Source organism: Panulirus ornatus, chromosome 5 (assembly GCF_036320965.1).
Source record: "Panulirus ornatus isolate Po-2019 chromosome 5, ASM3632096v1, whole genome shotgun sequence".
Taxonomy (NCBI): domain Eukaryota; kingdom Metazoa; phylum Arthropoda; class Malacostraca; order Decapoda; family Palinuridae; genus Panulirus; species Panulirus ornatus.
Genome location: NC_092228.1, coordinates 14,490,996 through 14,518,930, shown reverse-complemented (window position 1 = coordinate 14,518,930; position 27,935 = coordinate 14,490,996). Strand labels below are relative to the sequence as shown.

Below are 27,935 nucleotides of genomic sequence, written 5' to 3'. Positions count from 1 at the left end.
AGAATGGATTGAATGCGCTGCACCTGGCCAGTAAGGAGGGCCATGTAAATGTTGTAAGAGAGCTGCTGCAGCGTGGTGCCAATGTTGATGCCGCCACCAAGAAGGGCAACACCGCATTACACATTGCTTCCCTTGGTAAGATTATAAATGCTGTATATTTTCTGTCCTCCTTTCTTTCTTGAGTAGAAATCTTGCAAGATTGTTCCAGCTTTTCTTTTTAGTATGGTTGATATCCTCAGTATCTTATAAGATGTCCCACTGTTTTTAGGTTATTTCTTCTGGAGGTAGGATAGGGTAAATCAAGAGTATTGGAGTTGAGGAGAAGGGGTTTCATAGGCTAGGGGCAATGTGTGGCATGGTGTTGGTTGAAGAGGTTAAGGGTAGGGACAAGACAAGTTAAAGAGGAAGAAGAGAAGGCTCTTAATGAGAAAGAGAGGGGAAAAGTAATTGTAGTTAGTTTAGGGAAAGAAAGCCAGGACAAGTTTCTACAGATTAGTTTTGGGCATATTTAGGTTGGCTGGATTAAGTTTGGTCAGGCTAAGGAGGATTAGTTTAGGACACTTATCCTATTGGATAGATTAACATCAGGCTAAAGTAGCCTGTGTTTGGTCATTTGAAGTCAGATCAAGCTAGATCAGCCTAAGTTAGATACTGGGTTTTGTTTATTTCATACTATGAGCACATCTTTTTATAAGATTCTTGACAGCAGTGCTACCTTTTTAGGACTTTCTTCCTGAACCAGTTACCCTATTGAATACAGCAGCTTTTGGATACACTAGCAGATTTGGGACCTCCAGGCCCTAATCAACAAACTTCTATGGAAGGTTAAAAGAACAGCTGAATGGTCTTAAGTTTTATTCCATGCCTCTCCTAGGTAGTACTTGGCATGAAAGTAAAGAAACTTTCAATAACAAGTTGTTGAATCCTTTAAGTATTATAAAAAAATTCTTAAATGTAGAGAACAAATTTTGAATTCACGACAAGTCTTCATATTCAGTGGTACTACCACTCACACTTGCTTTTTCCTCTTCATACTGCTGGCACAACCTTCCTACTGAACAAAAATATATTTCCCCAAAATGAATCCCTTTATCAGCCAGCAGTTTCTTCCTTGCCAAAGAAATTGAATTATTGGTAAACATATATGTGAGTTAGTCATCGTGCATCTGCCAAGTCAGACAAAACAAACAGGACCGGCTTTTTATGATATAATGTTTTCCTGGTTTAAAGCTCAGTCTCCCAAGGAACTGTATGTGAACCTCTCCTGTTTGTCATTCTCATATCTGACATTAATGCAAATATGAACCACTGTTACATATCCTTTGTAAATGATAAAAGAATACATATGCAAATCTCATCAATAAGACATAGAGGCATAAGCAAAGCCTTTAACTGGGCTTCCAGAAGAACATGGTTTTTATTGGAGATCATTTTCAACTCTTCTGGTATGGGAAAAATTTAAGAAATCTAAAACAATAAGAGTATCAGACACTGTCATAAACCACTTGAATAATATGAAAGACCTTGGAGTGATAATGCCTCATGCCCTATCTTCAGTGAACACAACAAAACAGTTACCTCATGCAGAAGGATGGCAGGCTGGATTATGTAGACCTTCAAGAGAAGAAACACCAATGATGATGTTATTCAAAGTGCTAATTCTTTCACAAATTCAATGTTGTTGCAGTCTAGCATCACCCTGGAATGCAGGTAAAATTGTGGGATTAGGTCTTCATAGATCTTTCACAGCCCAAATTAATGTGGTAAGGAACCAAATTATTGGGAACAACTGAAATCTTTGAGGCTACACTCCCTGGAAGATTGTAGAAGGTATGGTTTCCAACTTACACTCAGAAGTGATACCTTAGTGGCACGACAGGCATGGAAGGCTTTGTAAAATATTGCCTCTGAAATCCAAAGGTGTGATATGAACAAAAAGTGACAACATTTTAAACATCTGGTGGTGTGGACTCTTCAATACCTTGCAAGCTATCATCAGAAACAGGATGGGATGCCCTGTGAAGTTTAGAGTGCACTGGACAAGTACCTCCAAAGTGCATCAGACCAGCCAAGTTGTTGGGCCTGGGTGGGCCTGAGGGCTGCTGCTTCCAACAGCTTGATTGACCAATGACAAAATCTATCAGCCTGGGCCCAGCCTGAGCTATGGGGGTGAAGACCCCCAAAGACTTTACATGGAATGCTTCAGCAGGTAAGGCTGGCTGAGCAAAGGAACAAAATGACTATGATTCCAAATAAAGCTGTTTTTTCTGTTCCCCACCTCCTTTTAATCATTACATGTCTGTTATCTGCTTGTTTCATTAATGTAGTTTGCTCTTTACCTTTTGTTCTTGAATATAATCTTCCTTTACCTTTTCAACCTACTCCCTCAACCAGATTTTGCATGATCTTTTCCAGGTTATAGATTACCTCCAATAGTCTTTATGTTTTGCAAAAAATTCAAGGAATCTGACCTTGAAGTTGTATTTAGTCATTTCCATTCAGAAAACCTTCAAAATTGTTCGCACAGAATTTCTTGCAGATGAGTGTTGGTGTGGATTGGTGTCTGCCTGTGTTTGCCATCTAGCTGTTTAGTATGTTATCATTCATGAATAAGTACATATTTTTCTCTCCTGCCTTTCTCCCTCTTTTTTCTTCACTGATTTTCCTAGATCTAATCTCTTACACATGAACTTCTCAAAGTAATTCATATTTTGATATGTTTCAGCTGGTCAGGAGGAAATTGTTAAGGTTCTTGTGCAGCACCAGGCATTGGTCAACATACAGTCCCAGAATGGCTTCACTCCTCTCTACATGGCTGCACAGGAGAATCATGACTCTGTTGTGCGATTCCTCTTAGCCAACAGTGCCAACCAGAGTCTTGCTACAGAGGTAGGAATAATGATGTTTGTTTATAGGCAGGTGGTAAAAGTATTTTGGAGTATTTTGTATGAAGCTGTTGTGAAGATTTATTTTTTTGACAGAGGAATACTCTGTAACAAGCTGTTGGAGATTTGTATTTTAACAACAACCCAAGTTTTCATGTTATCATATTTAGGGGCATTATAGCACAGTGATACCATAGTGCCACCTCATTCCAAGGAACATGGGTTCAGTCCCATGAGTGCATTATCAGGCTGTTACTGTATATATGTAGGGTTGTTTGACATTCCACATCAGAGATCCAGAACTTTCAGGGATAATTTCTCGGGACCCATGTTTAGTTACTGTGGTTGAGAAGCATCTTCCAGAACAGAAGTAGTGAAAGACATACCTATACACAAGGCCTGTTAGGTAATGTTGCGTCCTTCCACACTCATTACCATGGAGCAACAGCAGCAAGATCATATCAACTGACCTTTAAGACTGCTCTATGATGCCAGACGTACACCAAAACCACCATAAGCAAGTAATAGGATTTGCTCTGCAAGAGAAACCTGATGCATGAAAGCCTATTTTATTTTCTTAAGACTGTGCTTGATGATCATGTGGAAAGTGTTTTTATGGACACTGATTCTTCCACTATAGACACTTGACCAAGATGAGGCAGGAGAAGGTGTTTCTAACACAAGTGGGAGCACCTACCTGAACTTAACAATGGGTGCAGATGGTAATTTTAATGACTTTTACAATTTAGTGAAAAAATTAATGGAACCACATTGATCATAGCAAAAAGAGATTTTTTGAGACAAAAACAATATAATGGGTGATTGATGTTTTGGTGATGGTAAAATAAATGATAAAATGCAATGGGAAGCCGCTTGACTTACATACCAAGTTCTTGCACTTTTTAATGCATTTTGCTGAAACATTTACAAAACTTCTGTACATTATCATATTGTGGATGAACTATACTTCTAAAGTTATTTTTTTTTTTATTGTTATGTGATTATCTTTGGAATTGTAATGATTACGTTTTTTTTAACATCCTTTAAAACTGATTTTCACAGGGTTAGAAAAGAAGTGAGGAGTTAAGGGGTTAAACCTTGGTATGTCACCCAGTGACTCATTGTGTCATCCTTTACTTTTATTGTCCTTTGCTTGGCTAGGATATTATGTCATTCTCTGATGATATATTCCTAATCACTCCTCATGGTCTTCAGATATGTTCACATGTGATAGTTGGCTGTTGTTGTCATCTGAACCCTATAGATTCTTGGTTGTTTACACTATGTAGCTGGGTGGAGGCTCATGGGAGATTCATATGCTGGGTCCTTCCTCTGTAGTTTTCGTAGGGTAGTTATGCCTTATATATAGTACTTTGTGTTGACATGTCATCTTTGCAGGCCTTTTGTCCATAAAAAACCATTAATTCCATTAAGTATGAGTGGAAAATTAATATCACACACTACATATGTTAAGATTCTCCTGATCACTCATGTCCTGTACATAGTTAGGACTAAAAGCGTTAAGTGCCTCCTTGTAGCTAATAGACTTTTTGGTATAATTTTGACTTAATGATACAGTTTACTTTGAAAATAGCTTCTGTATCTTAATTTTTTGTTAATAAAGTATGCTTATTCCTAGGATGGTTTCACCCCGCTGGCAGTTGCCTTGCAGCAGGGACACGACAAAGTTGTGGCAGTTTTGCTGGAAAACGACACAAGAGGCAAGGTGCGCCTCCCTGCTCTTCACATTGCCGCTAAAAAAGATGATACAAAAGCTGCAGCATTGCTCCTCCATACTGATCACAACCCAGATGTTACCTCTAAGTCTGGGTTTACACCACTACACATTGCTGCTCACTATGGTAATGAAAATATTGCTAACCTCTTAATCCAACGTGGGGCTGATGTCAACTACATTGCCAAGGTTTGTGAGAAAGTGCAAAGCAGTGTATTGGGTGTTAGGGTGAAAACATATTTTTTCAAAAGTGATAGCAAAAATGTTGAATGCATTAGAATATGAATAAAGCATTAAAACCTTCTCTGTATACTATTATACAAATAACTAACATATATATTTTGGTATGGTATTTGCGTTAGTTTTCAGTTCACATATACTTTTCATAGTATTGTGTTGTAAATGTGTTTGGAATTTTATCGCTATTTATTGGTAGAAAAGAAAATCATAATGTGTTACTGTTTGTCAACAGCACCAAATTACACCTCTACATGTGGCCTCAAAGTGGGGTAAAGGAAACATGGTGTCATTGTTGATAGACAAAGGAGCTAACTATGAAGCCAAGACCCGGGATGGGCTTACTCCACTTCATTGTGCTGCTAGGTCTGGTCATGAGACAGTGGTTGACATGTTGCTAGAGAAGGGTGCACCAATTACAAGTAAAACCAAGGTAAGCATTAAAACTTAATTTTATGCTGGAAATTCTTTATGTAATTATGAGAAAATAGGTGAACTTGTGAATTTGTTCATAGTTTAAAGTGTATATTGATTGAATGAGCATTTGAACATCGTTTATGTTCTGATATTGATATTGAGGTTAGAATGATATTGGTAAAGGGAAGGAGGTTTTCAGTAGAATTTCTAGCGGATCATTCCAAAAATGGGAGCTTAGCAGTATCACAAAAGATGCCACTTATATACAAGCTACACCTATTAGGAAAACTTCCTTCATGGTGAAATCAGATGACTTTTATTATGAAAAGCCGTGATTTTCATTGATGAATATTGGGTAAATGTTGATTAGTTTAGCTACTTGATAGGGCATCGATTAGATGCATCAGTTTGATTTGTGGCAGAAGTAGGGTGTTTTGGACGAGTTGGTGTGTGAAGTTGAGAGTCAGGGAGAGTGGTTTGATCGAGTAAGTAATGAAAGGGTAAGAGAGATGTGTGGTAATAAAAAGAGTGTGGTTGAGAGTGCAGAAGAGGGTGTATTGAAATGGTTTGGTCACATGGAGAGAATGAGAGGAAAGATTGACAAAGAGGATTTATGTGTCAGAGGTGGAGGGAATGAGGAGAAGTGGGAGACCAAATTGGAGGTGGAAGGATGGAGTTTTGAATATACAGGAGGGTGAAAGGCATGCAAGGAATAGAGTGAATTGGAACGATGTGGTGTACTGGGGTCGATGGCTGTCAGTGGATTGAACCAGGGCATGTGAAATGTCTGGGGTAAACCATGGAAAGTTCTGTGGGGCGTGGATGTGGAAAGGGAGCTGTGATTTCAGTACATTACACATGACAGCTAGAGACTGAGTGTGAACGAATGTCGCCTCTGTTGTCTTTTCCTAGCGCTACCTCGCATGCACGCGGGGGGAAGGGGGTTCCATTTCATGTGTGGCAGGGTGAATGGATGAAGGCAGCATGTATGAATATGTACATGTGTATGTATGTGTATGTCTGTGTATGTTGAATTGTATAGATATGTATATGTGCGTGGCTGGGTGTTTATGTTTATGTATGTACATGTGTATGTGGGTGGGTTGGGCCATTCTTTCATCTGTTTCCTTGCGTTGAGAACAGAGGACTGAGCCTTATAGGGAATATCCTCACTTGGCCTCATTCTCTGTTCCTTCTTTTGGAAAATTAAAAACTGGAGGGGAGGATTTCCACCCCCCCACTTTTAGTGGCCTTTTATGACATGCAGGAAATATGTGGGAAGAAGTCTTTTTCCCCAATCCCATACATAAATGCCACTGCTACGTCGCTGAAAGTGAAGGGATGCTATTTCCTGTGTGGTAGGGTGGCAACGGGAGTGGATGAAGACAGCAAGTATGAATATGCACATCTACATATATGCATATGTCTGTGTATGTATATGTTGAAATGTATATGTATGTATATGTGGAGAGATGGAGTGAAAAAGATTTTGAGTGATCGGGGCCTGAACATGCAGGAGGGTGAAAGGCATGCAAGGAATAGAGTGAAATGGAACGATGCGGTTTACTGGGGTCGACGTGCTGTCAATGGATTGAACCAGGGCATGTGAAGTGTCTGGGGTAAACCATGGAAAGTTCTGTGGGGTGTGGGTGTGGAAAGGGAGCTGTGGTTTCGGTGCATTATTACATGACAGCTAGAGACTGAGTGTGAACGAATGGGGCCTTTGTTGTCTTTTCCTAGCGCTACCTCGCACACATGGGGGGGAGGGGGTTGTTATTTCATGTGTGGCGGGGTGGCGATGGGAATGAATAAAGGCAGACAGTATGAATTATGTACATGTGTATATATGTATATGTCTGTGTGTGTTTATATATGTATACATTGAGATGTATAGGTTTATGCGTGTGTGTGGACGTGTATGTATATACATGTGTATGTGGGTGGGCTGGTTCATTCTTTCATCTGTTTCCTTGCACTACCTCGCTAACGCGGGAGACAGCGACAGAGCAAAATAAATAAATAAATATATGTGCATGTATGGGTGTTTATGCATATATATGTGTCTATGAGTGGTTGGGTCATTCTTTGTCTGTTTCCTTGTGCTACCTCGCTGATGCTGGAAACTAATCAAGTATAGTGATATAATGATGATAATGATGATAATAATAATAATAATAATAAATAAATGCCCATACACGCACATATACATACATAAACATGTACATATGTACACATGTACTTATTCATACTTGCTTACCTTCATCCATTCGTGGTGCTACCCTGCCCCATAGGAAACAGCATACTTATTTGCCATTTCCTGCGTTAGCAAGGTAGCATTAAGAACAGAGGACTGACCCTAAGAGGGAATGTCCTCACTTGGCCCCCTTCTCTGTCCCTTCTTTTGGAAAATTAGAAAATGGGAGGGGAGTATTTCGAGCCCCCTGCTCCCTCCCCTTTCACTCGCATTCTGCGACATGCAGGGAATACATTGAATGTATTTCTCCCCTATATATATATATTTCAAAAAGTGTTAATTCAAGTGAATTTTTATACATGAAGGCACAAATATTTGGATAGAAGTGTTCGTTTCCCTTTTTCTGTATTGAAGATAGAAAATGTCTACACTAAAAAAAATTTATACTTATAAATTTTTTTTTTTTTCTTTTCTTTACAGAATGGGCTGGCTCCTCTTCATATGGCTTCACAGGGTGACCATGTTGATGCTGCTCGCATCCTTCTTTACCATAAGGCCCCTGTTGATGATGTTACAGTTGATTACCTGACTGCTCTTCATGTTGCTGGTAAATATCTAAAGTCTCTTTAGTAGAAATCAAAAAGTTTTTACAGTTCATTCTACAGTTATAAGAGTATGAGAGCACACAGTAGTTCTGATGCACAATTTTTTCCCATTAAAATTGTAAGTTATATGTATTGAATATGTTAGAACGCAAGGTTAGACTCAAAAGATTTTAAAACAAGCAGTTAAAAGGAAAGCTTTATTATCCAGCTTCTGCTTAACCAAGGCAGTGCCAGATAAGGTAAGAGGTTTGGGAATGTCTTAGGGATAAAGTCAGGGGGTAGTGTGAAGGCAAGAGCTAAGGAAAAGGTAGCGTTTCTGCTAAAGGAAAAGCTGTGGGAATATGTGAAATTGTGTAAGAAAGTGAGCCTCAGACTTATGTCCCAGACTTATGTAGGTACAATTGAAAGTGGGTTACAAGAGGTGAGTGATTATTTGTTCATATGCACTTGGCCACAGGAAGGATGATGAAGTGTTTAGAGAGGAGCTGAGTGAGTTTGCCAGCAGCTTTAATGAGAAAGACTGGATAGTATTGTCGGGTGACTTGAATGTGAAAGTAGGTAATGTGGCAGTTGAGTTTATATAGTTAGGGGGTCTGGGGTATTCATTGATGTGACGGAAGTGGTGAGAAGCTTTTGGAGTTGTTTGTGGAACAAAGACTGGTAAATGGGAATACCTGGTTTAAAAAGAGGGATATATAAGAGGAGTAGGTAAGATGGTAAGTGGGCATTATAGGATTATATGATATATGATAGACATGCAAAATACAAAGACTTAGATATGAGCGTGTTGGGAGGGGCTTCTGGTGGGATGTCAGATCATTACCTGTTGGAGGCAAGGATGATTTGTATGGGCTATTGGTAAAGAGGAAATAATATGGATGTGAAGATGGTGAAGAAGTAAAAAGCAGTAAAGAATTCCAAATGGACATGAAGACCAGCATATCTAGGAAAAGCAATGTAAATGACTCTGGAGTAATAATGTCTGATGATCCTGCCACCTTCAAACATAGCAGAGTAGCAGTTGCATGTTCTGTAAAGATGGAATGCGGAGGTTTAAAGACTTCAAGACAAGAGAGGTAAAACCAATGATGATACTCTTCAAGGTACAGGTGCTTTACAGAACTAAATACTGCTGTGTCGTCTCTCTGGGATGTGAAATTGCAGTGTTGGAAATCATGCAAAGCTCACAATTTACCCTGAAATTATTCTCAATGAAATTGCTCCCAATTGGCATGACAGGCATTGATGACTCAGTAAAGCATTACCTGTGAGGTTGGAGGGTTAAGTAGATTCAGTAAGAGAAAACACTGTGTGTCTAGGGCCCAGAAATGTTTGAAACATTTCGTGCATCCACTAAAAATGTTATGGACTGTTATGTGGAGATATATGTAAAAGGCTTAGACAAGTATGTACAAAGTCCAGTCAAGATGTGGCAGTTACAAAAGCCTGCAGTTTTTCACTTTCAACATTCTGACTGAGAAGAGGAGCCTCATAATGGGTTGGTCTTCGTACACCTCAGAAATCATTGTAACATATACATGTGTCAGAAGGTGAGTTGTATGAGACATGCTTAAAACCAGAGGAATCATCTGAGTATGCAATGTGGAATGTCAAATCACTTATTTGGATGACCACATCCACTTTTGTGCATTGGACATCACTTGATGTATTTTGGTTAACAAAGGCTTTATCCACTTGTTCTGTGTACTGTAACTGTAAATGAAGAAAATGAATAGATGAAGAGATGGGTGTGTTATTAAGTTCACAGAGTTTTGGTTTATGTGCAGAAGTGTGTAAGATCATTATAGTGGTTCCATTGCAGTTATGAAGGAAAAGAAGATTTTTCAGTTGGCTTGTTCATAAAGAGATTGGAGGAATGAGCAATATTCAGTAAGTGTAATTAGGTATTTCCAATTTGGTGAGGAAGATTAAGATGGAAATTGAGGATGGAATATAGAGTGAGGGAATTATGTTGTCATGTATTTTGTGATATTAGTTAAATGGTTTGGTTAGTGTTTTATGTTGTACAGTTGGAGAAGGTGATTAATACTGATATTGTTTTGCATCTGATATTTTACTTAAAATCTATTTCAGCTCACTGTGGGCATGTACGAGTAGCTAAGTTGTTGTTGGATCGTAAAGCAGATCCTAATGCACGTGCCCTTAATGGCTTCACCCCTCTCCACATTGCTTGCAAGAAGAACCGTATCAAGGTAGTGGAGTTGCTCCTTAAACATGGCGCTAGCATTGAGGCTACTACGGAGGTAAGTTATGAATTATGTGAAGAATAGGAAACTTGACATTAAAAATGTTTCAGCCAACATTAATATAATGTTGAGCCCTTCTCTCCTATATATTGAAGTATTGTCACCCCATTACTCACAACATCAAGTCCTGCATCATTGATATGTCAGTATCCATGTTGCAAATATTAAAACATATTTTGAACTTATGAACAGTATGATGTAGGGGGAAAAATTCCTTGAGACATGAAGAACTACTAATTTTTGTTTTGAAAAGTGTGATATTTTCCATTCACAAGCAAATGCTTTACTGAGCCAAAAATGCCACAGATTTGTATTACCATATTTTAAGCCCCTTATTAAGTGTAATGCTGGTATATCTAACAATAAATTGGCTCTAAAATACTAAAAAGAGGAATGTGTCAGGTTGATTTGAAAAGTCAGTGATGCTTTTTTAGAAAGTGCGTTCCATCTAAAATGCAGGAAAATCTTGGATTGTTCCTGATGAAAATGCACATGACTTTGAGTCATTTGGTACTCCCATGCAGATTTACTTCACCTTATGGAAGATAAGGCTCGAACTTTTGTTGTACTCGGGATTTATGAAAGAATGCTGTTTGATCAGCAGAGCTGGGGTTACAGACAGCACAGCTTGTGTTTGCCAAGGGTTTCAGGCATGTGGATGATTGCCCTAAATGGATTTTGACATACAGACGTCTGGTGCTCTACCTGATTGATTATGCAACATGATGTTTGAGTCTCCTGATATTATTTTGTCTGTGGTTAACCCTTAATTTGTCTTTATAATTTTTTATAAGAGAAAAGGCAGTCATTTTAAGTATTGTCAACAAGAAAACTTTACCACTGCAACTTTCAGACATAGTACATGCAACATGAATATTAATACTATTTAATTGTGAAGTTTGAATTTACCCCAGTCGATCTTCCTTCCACTGCATCATTTGGGAACATACCTACAACAAGTGCCACATTTGCTCATGTAGCCAGACATGTACTGTTGTGAGTCGCTAATAGGTGGATTTGGCCCTTAACTTTCTGTCTTTTGAATTTATTTTGTATACTTTTATGGTTTAGTTACACATGTGAGACATGTAACCACAATCCCTGGGGATGGGGGAGAAATGATTATATCCATGTATTCCCAATGTGTCATATAAGGCAACTAATTGGGGGTTGGGAAGTGGGCTGGAAACTGTCGTCTTCTTGCATATCAGTTTCAAAAAGATGGAACAGAAGGAGGAGCCGTCCAAGGATTGCTCATCCTTCTTGACGGCTTAGTATATGGTGTCTGAATGTGTTTGGATGTAGCAAAGATGAGAAGAATGGAGAGATAGGCAGCATGTGTGAGGATAGGAACCTGGATATTCTAACTCTTGAGTGAACCAAAGTTCAAGAGTAAGGGCCAAGAATGGTTTAGGAATGTATTAGGGGTAAAGTCTGGGGTTTAGAGTGAGGGTGAGAACCAAGGAAGGGGAAGCACTACTACTGAAGTAAAACTGTGGGAACATGTGAAAGAGTGTATGGAAGTGAGTTTCATACTGATGTGGGTAAAAAATAAAAGTGGATTATGAGACATGAGGCATGTGTTTTGGGAGCAGCTGAGTGAGTGTGTCAGTAGTTTTGATGCAGGCAACCGAGTATTAGTGACAGGTAATCTTTTATATTATGTCTATATCTCTGATACCTGTTCCTTTCTGGAACTATCTCAAAGGGATGGCCATGGCAATAGAGTCTTCATTACTAGTGAACTCCAGTAATGGATGATTAAGATGCAGAAGTGAGTAATATCACTGTTAAGGGGCATAATGTATTCAGCAAGGTTAATGGAAATGGTGAACAGCTTGAGGATTTTTGTGCTGAAAAAGGACTGGTGATTGGGAATACTGGATTTAAAAAGAGAGACATACACAAGTATACATAGGTGAGTAGGTGAGAGAGTTCATGGGCATGATTGGATTACTTACAAGTTGATAGCTGTGTAAAAGAGAGATTCTTGGATGTGAATGTGCTGAGAGGGGCAAATGTTGGAGGCAAGGGTGAAAGTGTGTAGAGGTTTTCAGAAAAAGGAAATGATATGGGTGAGAAGAGAATGTTAAAAGTAAGTGAGCTTGGAAAAAAAGACGTACTATGTTCAGAAATGCCAGGAAAGATTTAGTGTAGAATGGCAAAAAGTAAGGTTAAATGAAGCTAGGGGAGTTGGTGAGGAATGGAAGGTATTTAAGGAAGTAGTGTTGGTGTGTTTGAGAGAAGTTTGTGGCATGTAGAAGGAGGGAAATGGGTAGGTGAGAAAGAGTAGTCAGTGGTGGGTGATGAAGTAAAGTTGCTGGTGACAGAGAAAGAGGTATTCAATAAAGATGAAAAAGTATGAAAGTGGATGCATGCAATGGAAATGAGCTATGGTGTGAGGATGATTGGTCTAGTAAGGAATGAGATAAAGTAGTAAGAAGAGTTTGGCAGAGAGAGTGAAAGAGCATGTGCTATAGTGATTTGGATTTATGCAGAGGATGTGTTAGGTGGAACATGCTAAGAGGTTGTACACTGCATTTTAAAAGTGGAGAGTACAGGAAGAAGGGGAAGACCGAGGAGGAGAGAGAAGGATTGAGTGGAAATTCTCAAGAGTTATTGGGGCCTGAGCACACAGGAGGGTGTGAGGAATGCACAGGACAGAGTGAATTGTAGTAGTGTAGCATACAGGGCAATGTGCTGTTATTGGGATGCAGTGGGACATATAAAGCTGTCAGAGAAAACCATAGAAAGCTCTATGGGGCTTGGTTTTAGATAAGGAGCTCTGCATATGATGGATTGTACCTGATAGCTACAGAGTGGATGTGAACAAATGGGGCCATTCTTCGTCTGTTCTTGGCCTTACTTCACTGTGCAGGAAGGAGTGAACAGATGTGAAAAATAGTGGCCAGTACTTCAGCTTGATCACAGTAAAACTCTGAAACTTTTCTCTCTTCACATCAGAAGTTGATTTGTTTTGTTCATATCCTACATGTCTTGTTGATTTTTTTCCTGTTTTATTTGCTTTTCTAATTTTACAAACTAAATTACAACTCTCAGCTGTTGACTCATTCATTGAGTTGCATATTGTTGATTTGTAATGTTAGCTTACTACTGCTTAACACCTTTATCACATTTAATCTCAGTTTGAGATTATTTTTGTTTTGTCTTTGTTTATTTGCTGCTCAGAAATACTTGAGTAAAAAGTTTTCTTAGATGAGAGAGGATTAAGTATGATTTAGTTTTTAGTTGTGGTGGGAATTGTACTTGTAACAGATTGAGCATGTGAACTAGGATGATTACATGAGAAATAGCATACTTGATGTAGATACACTGATTGTTTTAGTGGTCATGATTATATGGGAGAGTTACATATCATAATTGTGTAAGTTTAAAGTGCCACTGAACAGTAGTTTTATTCTGGTTTGATTAAGTAAGTTTTAGTTGGAAAATAAATCTTAATTATCATTTTTATTGTGTTGCAGTCTGGCCTGACACCTCTTCATGTGGCATCGTTTATGGGCTGCATGAATATTGTGATCTACCTAATCCAACATGGAGCCTCTGCTGATGTGCCAACTGTGCGAGGAGAAACACCACTCCATCTTGCTGCTAGAGCAAACCAAACAGACATCATTCGTATCCTCTTGAGGAATGGTGCACATGTGGATGCTAGAGCAAGGGTAAGTGTTTCTGCATCATAGCAGCCTCATTGGCTTCATAGACAAGAAATTTTAATGTGGATTTTCATATCTATTATAATATAATCCAAAGACCCCCTTCCAAGGGGCTTCTGCAACTTCAAAGCTGTGCTGTGGTCAGCAACAGGAAAAGGATGATCTCCCTTGAAATGAGAAGCTTTTTAGTGAGATTGAACTCCATTGGTACTACTCTGCTAAATGTTATGTTTCACTTTCAATGTGACCACAAACAGGGAGACTCTGATAAAATTTTTATTTTTCAACATCTCTCAGTATCCTTTACAGACAATTCAGTTGCTTTACTTTAAACTATGCCTCACCTGCTTGGTCTTCTACCCTCTTACAAGCAAATATAACAAAGCTGCAACTCACAGAGAATACACTAACAAAAATCACAGGCTGACTTGCAAGTACAAACACCTATCATCTTCCCTGTGAAGCAAAACACAAAACACTCCATCTTTGACATGCTTGGGACTCGTTTTTTTTGCAACAGCTTTAGACCCAACCCACCCTGACCACTCTGTAACCAAACACCATCCCCCAACTAGAGATATAAAACTTTCCCTGCCTTATACTACAGTAACCTCTACTTACAGATCTTCCCTACCTCCTAAACAATAGGACACTAACAAAACATTGACACACTTAAATAATTTGGCAAGCTCTGAACATCTGAACTCCCAACTCATAGTTAAACTCTGTTCTCTGACCTCCCGACTCATTGTTTAACTCTGACTATCTTTATGACTATCTGTACATACACCCATCAGAGACCACACCCCCCTGACAAACACAAGTCAGACTCTCCCACTTATGCTTTAGACATCACCTTTCTGTACAACTCTACAAACACTGTTTTTCTCATCTTCCAAGACCCTTCATGCTCACCATGCAACTTATGTGAAGAGAACTTTGAGCACTTAGTACTCAGTTGCCCTGCACTTGCTAACTTGGAAAATGTCGAAGAAATATGGAACAAAATATGTATTACTTTTTCACAATTGTTTACCATTTCCAATGGTAATGGGTTAGTGCTAGGAACATACAAAGAAACGGCCTCATTTGCTCATATTTGCTGACTTTGGCTCGGCGGTGCAAGCTTTCACCCTTGGGCATGTTCAGGTCCCAGACACTCACAGTCTTTTTTTGCTGTATCTTTCATTGTCCAGTTTGGTACTCCCCATTCTCCTTATCCCTCCAACTTCTGAAACATATATTCTTTTGATCAACCTCTCCTCACTCATTCTCTCCATATGTCAGTCAAAACCATTTCAGCACGTCCACTTCAGCTTTCTCAGCCACACTGTTCTCATTACCACTCCTCTCTTTTACCCTTTTATTACCTGCTTGATCAAACTGCCTATGTGGAGTAAAGTCTTATCAAAGAACTTTTCACACAAAAGAGTCTATGTTTTCTTACAATTGCCTTTGGCAACAGGAGCCCTTGAAAAGTCCTATATCATTGGCAAACAACAATTGACTCACTTCCCAGGCCCTCTCATCCCTGGCAGACTGCATACTCACCCCTTTCTCCAAAACTCTTGCACTTACCTCCCAAACCACCCAATCCATAAACAAATTAGACCATAGTGACATCACACACCCCTGCCACAGACCGACCTTCGCTGGGAACCAGTCACTCTCCTGTCTTTCTGCTTGTACACATGCCTTACATCCTTGATAAAAACTTCTTACTGCTTCTAGCAGCTTACCTCCCACACCATATATTCTTAAGACCTTCCACAAAGCATCTCCATCAGCCCTGTCATATGCCTTCTCCAGATCCATAAATGCCACATACAAATCCATCTTTTTCTAAATAGTTCTGACTTACATTCCTCAAAGTAAGTGCATTTGGTTATTTGTAGACAGAGAGAAGTCAGTGATAAAAAAGAGAAAAAGTGTTGGAGAAAGGACAGAACCTTGAGGGACTCCACTGTTGATGGAGAAAAGGGGAGAGGATGATACATTAACAACCAAGGAGACAGATGGGCCAGCAAGGAGGGAGCAGAGTGAGGGAGGGAAGTCAGAAGAGGGGAGTTTGGGGATGAAATCCCAGTTGCCTTTATCAGGGCGTTCAGTTACCCCTGCTTTAACAGTAAGAGAAAAATGCTGAAATAAAGTTACTTTCATCTTGAGATAAAACCACACTTCTAGGAAATTTCTTCTTTTATTATTTCAGTACAAGTTGGCCTATCATTGAACCTTCTCAGTTGGTACTAATAGAGAAGGGCCTTTGATGGGCAAAAATATTAATTGAATGGTGAAATACAAAACTCCATAAGTGTGGTTACATCTTCAAACATAGTTGTAGCCGAGTTGTTGTCCATCATAGAACTAAGTTACTTAATTGTTGGTCTCAGTTGTTGGGGGAAGATGCAAGTTGAGACATTACACAGTAAAGCTCCTGATATTCAGTGCTTTGTTTCAAGGCCTTCCTCTTTTTTATGCTCTCATTAAGTTTATGATACTCTTTCCAATACTTTTGATAATCTGTTGACATACCACAACTTTTTACTTCATAACATAACATTTACATGAATTGTAAAACATGAATGATGGACATTAGATGTTGTCATTATGGCTTGCTAATTATAACTGAAATTGTTTTCTTTTATGTTGGTAAATGTATCATCACACTTGGCAAGTTATGATTACCATAGCTCATATAAAAAGTACTTTGTTTAAAATGACAAAAGACTGGTTCCACATGGAACAGTGAAAGCTTTAAAACCTGTGTCATGCATGGAAAGAGCTGTGAACCACAGTATTGCTTTATCAATGCAGTATAGGTATTTTCTTTTCCACCTTATAAATTTTTTTTTATTTTAATCTGTTAAAACACTTCCATGCTAAAGCTTACTTACGTATTGCCAGGAACAGCAAACTGCCTTGCACATTGCTTCCCGTCTGGGCAACAGTGACATTGTAGTACTGTTGCTCCAGCATGGAGCTGCAGTTGATGCTACCACCAAGGATCACTATACAGCATTGCACATTGCTGCCAAGGAAGGCCAGGAAGAAGTAGCTAGTGTACTTTTGGAACATGGAGCTTCCCTTACCTCAACCACAAAGAAAGGGTTTACACCTCTTCATCTTGCTGCAAAGTATGGTAACATGAAGGTTGCTCGGCTCTTGCTTCAGAAGGATGCTCCTGTTGATGCCCAAGGAAAGAATGGTGTTACTCCACTTCATGTGGCTGCCCATTATGATCACCAGGTAAGTAGTATTTCTGAAGCAAGCGGTCACATCTCCAAAAATTTTAATTTATGTAATATTATCCTTGTTTAAATTTCTTGCATATGCAACATGATTTTTTCTCTCTCTAAAAGACAAAGTTGACAAAGGAACTGCGGGAGAAGAGTGATGTAAAGTGGAATAAAGAACAGAAAAGAAAAAAGGTAGATGAAAATAATGATAGGTATGAGTGAAATATGTAAACATTATCTTTATTATAATTCAAAAACCTTCTTTTTGTCTTGCTTTATCTTCATGAAATAAGAGTAAAGAATTTAACAGGATTATATTTTGTAAGCCTTCAAGAAAATAAAATTAGTATCCAGGAGCTAGTCTGAAACCTACCCTGTGTTACACTTATTGTCTCATGTTGGGTGAATCTATTTTTATCAAATCTAACCCTTAACATTTCTATGTTTATCACTTGTTCTTCATTCACACTTTATTTCTTATTGAGATTATCAAGGATTGTGGCCTCATTGTTTTTTCATTCGATGTTATGCATTTATTCTCTCATTTAGTGTATTTGTAGTAACTAGTGCCCATTCACTGTGTTTAGAAAGTTAAGTTCCTTCTGATATAATGCTTTTTTATCCTTATCACTTGTTTATTACCCTTTGAATCACTTTCGTGACTATAATAACGAGAACTATGCAGCAGTCATCACCATCTATTTTATGGCATTAATGCTATATTCTCTCTTCAGGATACATATACAGACATGTATACATGGTATTAATTTTCCTTCATTACTTTCTCTTTTCTTTCAAACTATTCGCCATTTCCCGCATTAGTGAGGTAGTGTTAAGAACAGTGGACTGGGCCTTTGAGGGAATATCCTCACCTGGCCCCCTTCTCTGTTCCTTCTTTTGGAATATTAAAAAAAACAAGAGGGGAGGATTGCTATATGTCTTGATATAACTTTGATAGCACTTAAAGTTGTGCAAGCATTTATTTTGCCTCTAATGTCACTATTTTTCCCACTATTGCCATTTGATTTTCACTTTTTGGATTGATTTATAGTATTTCTTTGTATCTCTTTGATCACTGGCACTTAATATTATTTTCCCCAGTCAATTTAACACTGTAGTTGTAATGTTGAAAATGCTGTAAACCTGGACAGTGTCATTAGCACAAAATGATCAGTAAATATACTTCTGGAACATAACATTTTTTTTTTACGAGAAACTTGTCCCCGAAAGCCCCCAAGATACTGACACTTAGTCTCCCTGCAAAATATAATGAAGACTGTCAGTCATGTCAGACAGACCACCTTCTCCAAGCCACTTAATGTAAATTTTATTTTAATTTTCTCAAAGGACTTACTTTTGCCATGCTACAGTTAGTGTGGCTAAAAATGGTTCATTAATAGTGCACAGCATTCTTTTAATCATGCCAGAGTCACCTAAAGATTGACACTTTTAGCGTGTTACCTGACAGACTACAAGAGAAAACAAATTTCCCCCTCACAAACACTCAGCACTGTAAACAATGGACCATAACAAAAATACTTATATTACCAGAGATCTATCCCCGAAATTCCCTTTAGATTGACACTTGGTCTTGCAAAACATTATGAAGCCCATAATTTACACCACCCCTCATCACCTTCTTCAAGCCTCTTTATGTGAATATTTTTTAAGTCTTTGAATGTTTTATCTTTGCCATACAAGTTGCTGTGTAGCTAAAAACAGTACAGTAACTGAAAAACAATAATTTTTAATTGTTCTGAAGAATTATTTTAGGGCCATTATCACCAAATTTTGCATATTTTAAGATTTTTTAATTTAAGGTAGGTTTATTCTTTGTAGGTTAACTTTTTTTCATGCACGTTCACCATTTCCCTCATTAGTAAGTTAATGCCAAGAATAGACAAACAAAAGACTTCAGTTGGTCACATCCACTGTCTAGTGGTCATTTATGACATACCAAAACCAGATTCCCCTATCCATGGTTTTCCTGCAACTGCTTCATGTACCGTAGTTTGGCCCATTCACTGAACTTTTGCCTCTGTATACCACCTCACCCCACTTTTCTATGTCCCTTACACTCCTCACACCCTCCTGCATGTTCAGGCCCTGAACCTTTAGAGCATCTTTCACTCCATCCTTTCAACCTCTCCATGGTTTCCTTTTCCTTGTTTCCTCCATTTTTGACATTCATACCCTCTTTGTCTACCTTTTTTTGTTTATACTCTCCTGATTTCCAAATTATTTCAGCACATTCTCGCCATCTCTCTCATCCATATTCCTCTTACTACCCCACTTCTTTCTTACCCTATCATTTCTAAGTCAATCAATCCTCTGCACACCACATATTATCCTCAAAGTTCTCATTCTGACATATGCACCCCATTTTGTTACATTTTTGTCTTGGGCCAATGCCTCAAAATCATACAGTACTGAGAGGACCACTATACCATAAAGACAGTGACCTCTCTTTTCACACTTTCCTCAGTGTGCCCTAGACCTTTACACACACACACTGTCACCCAATGTATGGCTCACTTGAGCTCCTATGCCATATCCACATCAAGTATCTAGAATGGTCTGTTTCCTGGCACTACCTTGTTGACACAGGAAACGGTGATCAAGTATAATGGTATATTTTTTATTTTATTATACTTGATCACCATTTCTCGTGTCAGTGTGGTAGTGCCAGGACACAGACAAATAACGACCCATCCACTCATATACACATATTTTTTTTTTTTGCTTTGTCGCTGTCTCCCGCGTTTGCGAGGTAGCACAAGGAAACAGACGAAAGAAATGGCCCAACCCACCCCCATACACATGTACATACATACGTCCACACACGCAAATATACATACCTACACAACTTTCCATGGTTTACTCCAGACGCTTCACATGCCCCGATTCAATCCACTGACAGCACGTCAACCCCAGTATACCACATCGCTCCAATTCACTCTATTCCTTGCCCTCCTTTCACCCTCCTGCATGTTCAGGCCCCGATCACACAAAATCTTATTCACTCCATCTTTCCACCTCCAATTTGGTCTCCCTCTTCTCCTCGTTCCCTCCACCTCCGACACATATATCCTCTTGGTCAATCTTTCCTCACTCATTCTCTCCATGTGCCCAAACCATTTCAAAACACCCTCTTCTGCTCTCTCAACCACGCTCTTTTTATTTCCACACATCTCTCTTACCCTTACGTTACTTACTCGATCAAACCACCTCACACCACACATTGTCCTCAAACATCTCATTTCCAGCACATCCATCCTCCTGCGCACAACTCCATCCATAGCCCATGCCTCGCAACCATACAACATTGTTGGAACCACTATTCCTTCAAACATACCCATTTTTGCTTTCCGAGATAATGTTCTCGACTTCCACACATTCTTCAAGGCTCCCAGAATTTTCGCCCCCTCCCCCACCCTATGATCCACTTCCGCTTCCATGGTTCCATCCGCTGCCAGATCCACTCCCAGATATCTAAAACACTTCACTTCCTCCAGTTTTTCTCCATTCAAACTCACCTCCCAATTGACTTGACCCTCAACCCTACTGTACCTAATAACCTTGCTCTTATTCACATTTACTCCTAACTTTCTTCTTTCACACACTTTACCAAACTCAGTCACCAGCTTCTGCAGTTTCTCACATGAATCAGCCACCAGCGCTGTATCATCAGCGAACAACAACTGACTCACTTCCCAAGCTCTCTCATCCCCAACAGACTTCATACTTGCCCCTCTTTCCAAAACTCTTGCATTCACCTCCCTAACAACCCCATCCATAAACAAATTAAACAACCATGGAGACATCACACACCCCTGCCGCAAACCTACATTCACTGAGAACCAATCACTTTCCTCTCTTCCTACACGTACAGAATGGAAAAAGGTGAGAACAATGGAAGTAAGGGGAGTGGGGGAGGAATGGGATGTATTTAGGGAATCAGTGATGGATTGCGCAAAAGATGCTTGTGGCATGAGAAGAGTGGGAGGTGGGTTGATTAGAAAGGGTAGTGAGTGGTGGGATGAAGAAGTAAGAGTATTAGTGAAAGAGAAGAGAGAGGCATTTGGACGATTTTTGCAGGGAAAAAATGCAGTTGAGTGGGAGACGTATAAAAGAAAGAGACAGGAGGTCAAGAGAAAGGTGCGAGAGGTGAAAAAAAGGGCAAATGAGAGTTGGGGTGAGAGAGTATCATTAAATTTTAGGGAGAATAAAAAGATGTTCTGGAAGGAGGTAAATAAAGTGCGTAAGACAAGGGAGCAAATGGGAACTTCAGTGAAGGGCGCAAATGGGGAGGTGATAACAAGTAGTGGTGATGTGAGAAGGAGATGGAGTGAGTATTTTGAAGGTTTGTTGAATGTGTTTGATGATAGAGTGGCAGATATAGGGTGTTTTGGTCGAGGTGGTGTGCAAAGTGAGAGGGTTAGGGAAAATGATTTGGCAAACAGAGAAGAGGTAGTAAAAGCTTTGCGGAAGATGAAAGCCGGCAAGGCAGCAGGTTTGGATGGTATTGCAGTGGAATTTATTAGAAAAGGGGATGACTGTATTGTTGACTGGTTGGTAAGGTTATTTAATGTATGTATGACTCACTGTGAGGTGCCTGAGGATTGGCGGAATGCGTGCATAGTGCCATTGTACAAAGGCAAAGGGGATAAGAGTGAGTGCTCAAATTACAGAGGTATAAGTTTGTTGAGTATTCCTGGTAAATTATATGGGAGGGTATTGATTGAGAGGGTGAAGGCATGTACAGAGCATCAGATTGGGGAAGAGCAGTGTGGTTTCAGAAGTGGTAGAGGATGTGTGGATCAGGTGTTTGCTTTGAAGAATGTATGTGAGAAATACTTAGAAAAGCAAATGGATTTGTATGTAGCATTTATGGATCTGGAGAAGGCATATGATAGAGTTGATAGAGACGCTCTGTGGAAGGTATTAAGAATATATGGTGTGGGAGGCAAGTTGTTAGAAGTAGTGAAAAGTTTTTATCGAGGATGTAAGGCATGTGTACGTGTAGGATACACATATATAAACATAAATGCCCATACATGTACATACACATACATATACTTATTAACATATACACATATACATACACATAGACGTATGCAAATATACACATGTACATATTCATACTTGCTTGCCTTCAGTTCATTTGTGGCGCCACGCTGCCCCACGGGAAACATCATTGCTTCCCCCCGCTTCAGTGAGGTAGCGCCAGGAAAACAGATAAAAAAGATCACATTCATTCTCACTCAGTCTCTAGCTTTCATGTGTAATACACCGAAACCACAGCTCCCTATCCACATCCAGGCCCCACAGGCCCTTCCATGGTTTACCCCAGGGGTTTCACATGCCCTGATTCTGTCCATTAACAGCACATTGACCCTGGTGTACCACATCATTTAATTCACTCTATTCTTTACACGCCCCTCATCCTCCTATATGTTCAGGCCCCAATCACTCAAAATCTTCAGTCCATCCTTCCACCTCCAATTTGGTCTCCCACTTCATGTTCCCTCCACCTCTGACACATATATCCTCTTTTTCAACCTTTTCTCACCCATTCTTTCCATATATCCAAACCATATTTCTTAAGAGTATACGGTGGGTGAGGTGAGCTGCTAGAAGCAGTGAAAAGGTTTTATCAAGGATGTAAGAGAGGAGAGTGACTGGTTCCCAGGGAAGGTCAGTCTATGGCAGGGGTGTATGATGTCTCTATGATTGTTTAATTTGTTTATTAATGGGGTGGTTAAGGAGGTGAATGCAAGAGGTTTGGAGAGAGGGGTGAGTATGCAGTCTGTTGGGGATGAGAGGGCCTGGGAAGTGAGATAGGTGTTGTTCACGGATGATATGGCACTGGTGACTCATTACTTGATTATGCTTGTTTCTCCCTGCCCTTTTTCCACTCCATTTTGCTGCTCCCCTCTTTTTATTAATGTTTCTTTTTCAGAATTTAGATGATAAACTATTCATTATTTTGCAGAAAACCCTTTTCACATGCTCATTCTGTAATTACATTTCATTTTTTCTCATTTCCATCTTCTACAACACATCTTTTACTGAAAGGACAGTGATGACTAATTTTGTTCATAGCGGCAGGGGTGTGTGATGTCTCCATGGTTGTTTAATTTGTTTATGGATGGGGTTGTTAGGGAGGTAAATGCAAGAGTTTTGGAAAGAGGGGCAAGTATGAAGTCTGTTGGGGATGAGAGAGCTTGGGAAGTGAGTCAGTTGTTGTTTGCTGATGATACAGCGCTGGTGGCTGATTCATGTGAGAAACTGCAGAAGCTGGTGACTGAGTTTGGTAAAGTGTGTGGAAGAAGAAAGTTAAGAGTAAATGTGAATAAGAGCAAGGTTATTAGGTACAGTAGGGTTGAGGGTCAAGTCATTTGGGAGGTGAGTTTGAATGGAGAAAAACTGGAGGAAGTGAAGTGTTTTAGATATCTGGGAGTGGATCTGGCAGCGGATGGAACCATGGAAGCGTAAGTGGATCATAGGGTGGGGGAGGGGGTGAAAATTCTGGGGGCCTTGAAGAATGTGTGGAAGTCGAGAACATTATCTCGGAAAGCAAAAATGGGTATGTTTGAAGGAATAGTGGTTCCAGCAATGTTGTATGGTTGCGAGGCGTGGGCTATGGATAGAGTTGTGCGCAGGAGGATGGATGTGCTGGAAATGAGATGTTTGAGGACAATGTGTGGTGTGAGGTGGTTTGATCGAGTGAGTAACGTAAGGGTAAGAGAGATGTGTGGAAATAAAAAGAGCGTGGTTGAGAGAGCAGAAGAGGGTGTTTTGAAGTGGTTTGGGCACATGGAGAGAATGAGTGAGGAAAGATTGACCAAGAGGATATATGTGTCGGAGGTGGAGGGAACGAGGAGAAGAGGGAGACCAAATTGGAGGTGGAAAGATGGAGTGAAAAAGATTTTGTGTGATCGGGGCCTGAACATGCAGGAGGGTGAAAGGAGGGCAAGGAATAGAGTGAATTGGAGCGATGTGGTATACCGGGGTTGACGTGCTGTCAGTGGATTGAATCAAGGCATGTGAAGCGTCTGGGGTAAACCATGGAAAGCTGTGTAGGTATGTATATTTGCGTGTGTGGACGTATGTATATACATGTGTATGGGGGGGGGATTGGGCCATTTCTTTCGTCTGTTTCCTTGCGCTACCTCGCAAACGCGGGAGACAGCGACAGAGTATAATAAAAAAAAAAATAGCTTGATCATTATATATCTTGAACTCTCAGTTTCATACTTCATATCACACCCATGCCATTGCAGTAGTGGTTGATATTGATAATTTACTATATTAGGGGCATCCTTCAGTTGCTGTGCAACATGTGATGTTCTCATAATCCACAGTGTAAATTCTTCTTCAGTGTAGAGTTTATTACTTACTTTTCCTGCTTCTTCTGGTAGTTACACTATATATTTTGAAAGTGCACCATGTGTGCAGTCAGCTTTAGACCATGATTATATTGTAACAAATATGTGTCAGAAAAAGTTACAGGAATAAGGTCACTTCCAAGCTGGCTGTAATCTCATTTTTTTTTTGTGGCATTAGTGTTTAAACTCTTTTCACTGAACAGCTTTATTGTATTTTGTACCTCCCCTGTCTGATGTGTCTCTTACTTTGCATTGCCTGTATCCTGTAATATTTCTTAAATTTTATATATATATTATAGTTGCATTATTGTAGGCTTTTGTGATCTTATACATTATTAATACATTATTAATTTATTATGAAAACTTCCTGATTTTTGCTAAATGTGAAAGAAAGAAAAAATTACTATATCATGATAATTTATGAATGAAAGCTCTTGTGGCATCTTTAGGTGTATACAAAACCCAGCTGGGAATCACTGATCTGAGGCACACCCTGTTTTCATGTGAAACTACTTTCATTGGAAGGTTTTCTAGTCCATATATTATTTTCACCTTTGAAGCAGCATATATAATTCTAGATGCATAGGAAAATCTAGAATATTGGAAGATACTCTTCACACCTTCAATTTAGGAAAATTTTATTATTACATGTTACTATATGTATATGAACGGGTGTGGACTTGTATGTATATACATGTGTATGTGGGTGGGTTGAGCCATTCTTTCGTCTGTTTCCTTGCGCTACCTCGCTAATGCGGGAGACAGCGACAAAGTATATTGATAAAAAAATGATGAAAATCCTGGGAGCCTTGAAGAATGTGTGGAAGTCGAGAACATTATCTCGGAAAGTAAAAATGGGTATGTTTGAAGGAATAGTGGTTCCAACAATGTTGTATGGTTGCAAGGCGTGGGCTATGGATAGAGTTATGCGCTGGAGGGTGGATGTGCTGGAAATGAGATGTTTGAGGACAATGTGTGGTGTGAGGTGGTTTGATCGAGTAAGTAATGTAAGGGTAAGAGAGATGTGTGGAAATAAAAAGAGTGTGGTTGAGAGAGCAGAAGAGGATGTTTTGAAATGGTTTGGGCACATGGAGAGAATAAGTGAGGAAAGATTGACCAAAAGGATATATGTTTCGGAGGTGGAGGGAACGAGGAGAAGTGGGAGACCAAATTGGAGGTGGAAAGATGGAGTGAAAAAGATTTTGTGTGATCGGGGCCTGAACATGCAGGAGGGTGAAAGGAGGGCAAGGAATAGAGTGAATTGGATCGATGTGGTATACCGGGGTTGACGTGCTGTCAGTGGATTGAATCGGGGCATGTGAAGCGTCTGGGGTAAACCATGGAAAGTTGTGTGGGGCCTGGATGTGGAAAGGGAGCTGTGGTTTCGGACATTATTGCAAGGCAGCTGGAGAATGAGTGTGAATGAATGGGGCCTTTGTTGTCTTTTCCTAGTGCTACCTCGCACACATGAGGGGGGAGGGGGAAGGTATTCCATGTGTGGCGAGGTGGCGATGGGAGTGAATGGAGGCAGACAGTGTGAATTGTGTGCATGGGTATATATGTATGTGTCTGTGTATGTATATATATGTGTACATTGAGATGTATAGGTATGTATATTTGCGTGTGTGGACGTGTGTGTGTATACATTGTGTATGGGGGTGAGTTGGGCCATTTCTTTCGTCTGTTTCCTTGCGCTACCTCGCAAATGCGGGAGACAGCGACAAAACAAAATAAATAAATAAATAAATATAAAAAAGTATATATCTTTTCCAGAATGTTGCACTGCTATTGCTGGACAAAGGTGCATCCCCACATGCCACGGCAAAGAATGGTTATACTCCTCTCCACATTGCTGCACGCAAAAACCAAATGGATATTGCCACAACACTCCTTGAATATGGAGCTAGTGCTAATGCAGAATCTAAAGCTGGTTTCACTCCACTTCACCTAAGCTCACAGGTAAACATATCTTCAATTTTAGTTCAGATTATGTTTTTGTACATGAAATTATATATGTATTATGTAGTAGAGCCACAATATAATGCAGTATATTTATCAGTTTTGATATAGTGCAGGCACCAAGATTACTCCAACATTTTCAGTATAACACACAGTATAACTGTATAACACAAGCAAGTATGGCCTTTCTTCATCTGTTTCTGGTGCTATCTTGTTAACACAGGAAATTGCAGACAAGTATATAGGAAAGGAAAAAAGATGCATATACTTTTTCTTCATTCTTGATCACCATTTCCCATGTTTGCATGGTCATGCCAGGAACAGACAAAGAAAAGTCTCATTTGCTCACATCCATTCTTTAGCTTTCATGTGTAATGCACAAAAACCAGGCCTTACAGACCTTTCCAAGGCTTCTCCCGGCTTCTTCATATGTCTTGGTTCAGTCCATTGGCAGCATGTCAACCCCTTTATAAAACATCATTCCATTTCACTCTGTCCTGTGTATGCCGTTCACTTCCCTGTATGTTCAGGCCATAGTCATTCAAAATCTATTTCACTTCTTTCACTTCATTTTTCCATCTCCAATTTTCTCTCCCACTTCTCTTTGTTCCTTCCACTTCTGACACATGTATCCTCTGTGTCAACACTTTCACACTCATTCGTTCCATATGTTCATATGAATTCAGCACACCCTCTTCAGCTCTCTCGGCCACACACTTTTTTTTATAACCACACCTCTTTCTTACCCTTTTATTACTTACTCAATCAAACAACTTCACACCAAGTTTTGTCCTCTGACATCTCATTTTCAGCACATCCACCCTCCTCTGCACATTCTCATCTGCCTCGTAACCATAAAGTATTGTAGGAACCACTGTACCTTCAAATGTACCCATTTTTGCCCTCCCATATAATGACTTCTTATTCCACACATTCTTCATCGCTCCCAGAACCTTTGCTCCCTTACCCATCCCATGACTCACTTCCATTTCCATGGCTGCATTTACCACCATGTACTCTCACAGATACCTGAAACACTTCACTTCATTTAATGTCACTTCATTCAGACTCACCCCATTTAACCTGTCCTTCTACCTTTGTTAAACCTAAAAACCATGTTTTTATTCATTAAACTCTGAACCTCACCCTTACATGCACTACTCCAGACTCTGTCACCAACTTTTACAGTTTCTCACTAGAATCTGCCTCCATTACCCAAAAGCAACTGACTTTCCAGACCCCCCCTCATCCACTACAGACTACTTACTTCCTCTTCTTTCTGAGGCTGTTACATGTTTCTCTTTCATCACCCTGTCCATAAACAAATTAAAC

The 27,935-nt window shown here is 39.6% G+C and overlaps 1 protein-coding gene across 38 annotated transcripts in view; it reads left to right on the top strand.

Annotated features, from left to right (window-relative positions):
• The window catches only part of LOC139748583 (uncharacterized), a 978,916-nt gene that overhangs the window by 374,599 nt on the left and 576,382 nt on the right, over positions 1–27,935 (top strand). For all 38 annotated transcript variants that reach the window (XM_071661646.1, XM_071661679.1, XM_071661676.1 and 35 more), the window contains 9 exons: positions 3–135; positions 2,726–2,889; positions 4,525–4,809; positions 5,093–5,290; positions 7,949–8,075; positions 10,168–10,337; positions 13,826–14,023; positions 16,922–17,263; positions 26,418–26,603. In XM_071661646.1, coding sequence (XP_071517747.1) covers positions 3–135; positions 2,726–2,889; positions 4,525–4,809; positions 5,093–5,290; positions 7,949–8,075; positions 10,168–10,337; positions 13,826–14,023; positions 16,922–17,263; positions 26,418–26,603 — 1,803 coding nt within the window. The remainder of the gene's footprint in view (positions 1–2; positions 136–2,725; positions 2,890–4,524; positions 4,810–5,092; positions 5,291–7,948; positions 8,076–10,167; positions 10,338–13,825; positions 14,024–16,921; positions 17,264–26,417; positions 26,604–27,935) is intronic.